Source organism: Coregonus lavaretus, assembly GCF_964263955.1.
Source record: "Coregonus lavaretus genome assembly, chromosome: 3".
NCBI lineage: Eukaryota > Metazoa > Chordata > Actinopteri > Salmoniformes > Salmonidae > Coregonus > Coregonus lavaretus.
The window spans coordinates 63,436,136-63,441,619 of record NC_139990.1 but is presented as its reverse complement, the minus strand read 5'-3'; the positions used below and the strand labels follow the sequence as shown (position 1 = coordinate 63,441,619).

Sequence of the window (5,484 nt, the reverse complement as noted above, 5' to 3'; positions counted from 1 at the left end):
AAGGACTAATCCTATCCAATGATTTACATGTACAATATGCCCCTGTCATGTGTAGGCTTTTTTTCCTTGAACACTATTTTATATAGACCTAACATGACCAACTGGAAAACATGTTCCAGCCATTTTGTTTTAATCAGGCAGTAGTGTTAACACATTTTAGGTCCACATCAAGAAGCCAATGATGGTAGAGATGGGTTATTGTAATATTGCCCAATCAATACCTGTCAATAGTCACTTGTACACCGAGATAGCGATGAATCAGCAAAGCAGTTCTGCTGTGTGTGCATCCAAGGAGGGTTAATTGACTTGAATGTCAGAAGATGCATCAATGCCCATGGCAGGAAAAATTGCTTAATGGATGGTTTCATCTTAATGGTAGAGTCAGTGTATGCCATGGTGGATACCATCTGAGACACTAAAGAAGAGCACTTGATAGATATTTAGACACTTTTAGCAAAATACGATATTTACATAATACAGAGATCATTTGACATCTATTATTTTAGATATAGGCTGCAGCTGTATCTGTATCCCATACCTCTACCCATCGCCTATATGTATTAGTCATTGTCACCTATAACTACATTGTATTTCCCTTCTTATAAAATCCAATCAGTAAGAGTTCCACAAAATTATTTCCCAAGAAACAGTGACCCAGCACCTTTCTATAATTAATACAAATTAAAATATGTTTGGTAAGTGTAATGGATGAGACTTGAGAATCTCTAACCATGGGGTTTTAGCACCACTCAGTGGCCAGCATCAGGCCAGATAAGGGGAACAGAAAGCGTCATGGTTATTTTCTCACCTGGAATTCAGACACAAGGGCCCCAATTCAATCAACTATAGGTAAAGAAAACTGCACTGTGGGTTCAACAAGGTGTTAACCCTGTTAAAACTGACACACCTAACAAGTTCTTTCTCTTGTGGACATATCTGTGTAGAGGTGCATTAATACTGTAGACCTGTACTGTAAACCATGAGACCTACTTGAGAGTCAATCTTTCTTTGGCAGGCTGTTGTAAACCTATATAGATTTATACCTACAAAAAATAATTATTTTCTGTCCTCGCAGTCTTTAATATCAGTGAACATTGTACCTGACAGCCCAAATAAGTAAATAATGCCTTTGGATTTACTTCCCATAGGGAGCATTGGCTTATGACGCTACAGTAAAACCTTTGGATTCCATTCCATGAGACAAAATAGTTGCATTAAAACAGATAATATGACAGGCCAGGCCTCGGGTTAGCAGCCACCAGACAGACCTATATAACAGATTGAGACATGCAGAGGTAATCCAAAGGGGTTTAAATCTCTGCTCATGCACGTGATTATCATTTTTTCTGGATTATTCTGGGCAAGGGCAGGAGAGAGAAAAATGATTTGCTCTCCACAGAATCCACTTAGAGCTGGTGGGCTTCATATCCGTCTGGATGGGAAATTGTCAGTGGATCGTGGATCTCCTGAGGTTGACCTTCATCCTGTCACTTTCAACTGAACTAATGAGACAATATACAGAAAAACCCAAATTTACTATTTCCCCCTTTCCCGTCAGAAAATTAAGACAAACAAGGAAGGGTAACAAACAAACACAGCTCTATCAAATAACCATCTGCATTTGCGCTGAGGTGATGAAACCAATCTATTTGTTTTCTCAGCTCTAATCGATTGAAATGGGTCTGACAACTGAGTCAAAACGTTGAGATTAACCTGCTGTGTTTTATACAGGGCAGGATGTCTCTCTAATAGCAATTATTTAACAATGTACTGTATAGTCATTTAAAATAGAGCCCAACTCAGATCCACTGAGATTTATATGTTGTAGCAGACTGAATAGTTTTTTGTCATTTCATAAAATGCTATGGGATATTGCTGAATCAATCCAAGGCAATGGGGCAGGTTAAATAGAGGTTTTTAATCATTTCAAAATGCAAAAAGATTATATTTTACAAATAAGATAGCAAAACAACAGACTTAACTATAGATGTGTACATCATTTACATTGTTTTGGAATTTTGGTCTGTGTGTACCTACACAACAAGTGTACATGAAAGAAGAGTGGCAGATTTGAGTGACACTAATCCACAGGACTAGATACAGCCATAAAGTAACCTAGCATGGAAATGTCCACGACCTACATTTGACATTGAATTTCACAAGGTGCTGTTCACCATAACAGTTCACAATTGTTTCTTTAATGGTGAGTATGATTACTCAGGCACATATTTTCAATACACTGTGATCGATAAACATTCTGGAAAAATAAACAGTGGGAGGTTACATGAATGTTATAAAGTTATATTATCATTGAAGCATTGTTGCTGATTGCAATATCTTACCAAATTATACAGTATGAAATTCCACTGATATAAAAAGAAAATGACTTGATTTTATGTATTTGATGTGTGTGAACTATCTTACTTTGTTATAAAAAAGAAAATGGACATAGGATTTAAAGCTTAAAGATTGTTTATAATATGACATGGAATTGGATACATTTTTATGTACAGATTATAATTTTATCACCCCCTGGACACTGTCATATTCTGATAATAACTAAATAATACGCCTGTCCCCAAAATAACATTAATGTTTATATACTAGGAGGCTAGTCAAAAAGAGAGCCATTAAATGTTACTGTACAGTGAAACTGCTATATCTACAGTATTTGACTATAGCCTAGTACAATATTCTATATTTCTATTATAACTACATAACTACAGTCATTTGTTTGCATATTATTATAGTTTCATAGCGCCTTCAGCAAATGGTGAGTATGCAGTCTCTGAATGGATCCTCTGTGGATAAGCATAAATAGTTATCCTCAGGTCAGAGGGCAATGCTTGGTTGACCTGTATTGGCAAGTTGACACAATATCCACACTTACTATATATCTGTATATCAGATCGACCAAGCACACCTGATATGAGTGAAATGATCCTTGACACTCCTTATACACATGAAAATGTATGATATGTAATATCATCATGTTGCAACACCGAATTAGATCTGTAGCACTGTAATTGTAATGTTGAATAAATACTTGAATTAAGAAAATCACAAAACATGTTTTATTTACTGACAACAGCGATTAAATAAACAACCACTGTTCATTATTTTCTTCTCCAAGATATTTTGGATGATATGTCATCAGTTATGTATAATTTCCATATGTTAAGGTTGCACTGAGGATCTAGCTTTCTGAAGGCAGACCGTGGCCCTGTGTCCCTGTAGAGCCTTCACCCTCAGGGGGTGACACAGTCAATGTGTCCCAAGTCCTCTTCCAAATAACCTTAGATAAGCTTCATGGTGAACTTGCCAGCATCCCCTCCACCCCCTCCTCCTCCTCCTACCCCCATTGAGGGACGGGGCACATAGTCGATGGTGGCTGTGTGTTTGATTTGCCCCTTGCTCTGGCTCCAGAAGAACATGAAGACGAAGCAGATAGCCACCGAGCTGAGGAAGGACAGGAAGCCCATGGTGGTGGCGATGATCAGTGTCTTGGCATCAAACGGGTACTGGTTGGCCACCTGGGCGGAGGAGTTGGCAGTTGGGGCGTTTGAGGACTCTATCCAGCCCTCATCGGTGAAAAAGGGCATGGTGCGGTTACGTGGGAAACCCTTCACATAGAGGCTGACGTACAGGCTGTCGTTGCCAGCTGCGTTGCCCGCCGTGCACTGGTATGTGCCGCTGTCCTGAACCTGGGCATAGCGTACCTCAAGAGTCCCATTGGACAACACCCTGATGCGCCCCGTAGTGGAGAGCGGAATCCGCTGGGCCGACAACCATGTAAAGGAGGGCACTGGGTCACCGTCCGCCTTGCAGGAGAAGAGCACCGTAGTGCCCTCCTCCACCCTGACCTCCTGGGACCTGCGGTCCACAATGCGGGCCTGCCGGCAGGTGAACAGTCTCGGGAGCTCTTTCTCCGAGAAGTCCCGGAATTCCCGCTCTCGCACCATGTCCGGGGTGGAGCAGGTGGGTTGGCGGCCGTCAAAGTTCAGGCGCTGTCGCCGGCGGACCACCCAGAGCAGCCGGCAGTCACAGGCCAGGGGGTTCCCATCCAGCCGCAGGACCTGCAGGTTCCCCACAGAGTGGAAGGCACTATCCTCCAGCGTGCTGAGCTGGTTGGATGTCACATTGAGCAGACGGAAGTAAGCCAGCCCCCTGAAGGCCCCTGGCTCGATGCGGAGCAGGCTGCCCCCAGCCAGGTGCAGTTCCTGCAGCCGCAACAGGTCCCCCAGCAGGTTACCCTGGATGGCTGTGATGGGGTTGTAGGACAGGTCCAGGTAGCCCAGGTAGACCAGGTGGCGCAGCGCCTGGTATGGGACAGCACTGAGATTGCAGCTGCTGATGACCAGCGAGGTGAGGTTGAGGCCAATCAGGCTGTTGCTGGCCAGGGTGTCCAGCGAGGGCCAGTGGGAGATGACGAGGCTGCGTAGCCGGTGCAGGCGGCGGAAGGCATTGTTGGGCAGCGCCGAGATGGTGAGGCGGATCATGCGCAGCCGAGTCAGGCTCTGGAGCTGGGACAGTGCCTCAGTCGGGATGGAGGTCAGGTTGCTGCGGTCCAGATTGAGCTCCTGCAGGTTCTGCAGGCCGGTAAAGGCCCGCTGGGAGATGAACACCAGGTCATTCTCCCCAGCCTCCAGCTGCTGCAGGCTCACCAACTCACGGAAGGTGTAGTCCAGAAAGACCAGGATCTCGTTCTCACTCAGGTCCAGGAAGCGCAGGCTGGGCAGGCCGGAGAAGACCCCCACAGGGATGATCTTGAGGCGGTTGCGCCTAATGCACAGGGTCTTGAGGTTCTGCAGACCCTGGAAAGCATCCACCTCAATCATGGAGATGACATTGTCACTAATGTCCAGATCCTCTAGCTGGGTCATGCCAAAGAACTGGCGACGACCCAGCGTCTTCAGCTTATTACGAGATAAGTTAATGTGCTGGGCGCCACTAGCGAAGCCCTCAGACACAGAAGTCAGCTGTTTGCCAGAGCAGTTCACTTCTAAAGTCTCAAGCCGACACACACACCTGGGAGGGCAGGGCCAGGGGAAGTCCCCTGCTGACACGCCCAATAATCCACACTGGAGCAAGATGCTCCATGCCCCCCATCGGACAACAGACTCCACAAACATCTTGCCTCCTGCCTAAAAAGGGAAACAAAAAGGACATAAACTATGAACCGATAGCTAAAGAGCAGTCATTAATTGCTTACTCTCAATGCCATAACAGATGAAAACAAAGGTCTGAATATATTTTAGTATTTGTTAAGGAACTTACCGATTTACTGTGAGGATGCAGGTTTTCATAACCAGTGGTGGTCAAGTTGGGATCAGACTTGAGTTAAGTCTTCTATAAGAGATGATGTTCTGTAGAAAACATGTCCTTGCAAGTGGCCTAGAGAGACAAAAAGAGACAGGAATTAATCCTCCCCCCAAAAAACAAATGCAAGGATTCTTTGTAGCGTTTGTAAATCATGGTTTGCAA

The 5,484-nt window shown here is 44.5% G+C and overlaps 1 protein-coding gene across 1 annotated transcript; it reads right to left on the bottom strand.

Moving 5' to 3' along the window:
* Positions 1–3,296: 3,296 nt before the first annotated feature.
* Positions 3,297–5,132, bottom strand: LOC311116814 (leucine-rich repeat and immunoglobulin-like domain-containing nogo receptor-interacting protein 1; the record flags this gene model as incomplete). Its single annotated transcript, XM_084157453.1, has 1 exon — positions 3,297–5,132. One exon carries the CDS (start codon positions 5,130–5,132, stop codon positions 3,297–3,299), a length of 1,836 nt encoding a protein of 611 aa, XP_084013579.1.
* Positions 5,133–5,484: the final 352 nt, after the last annotated feature.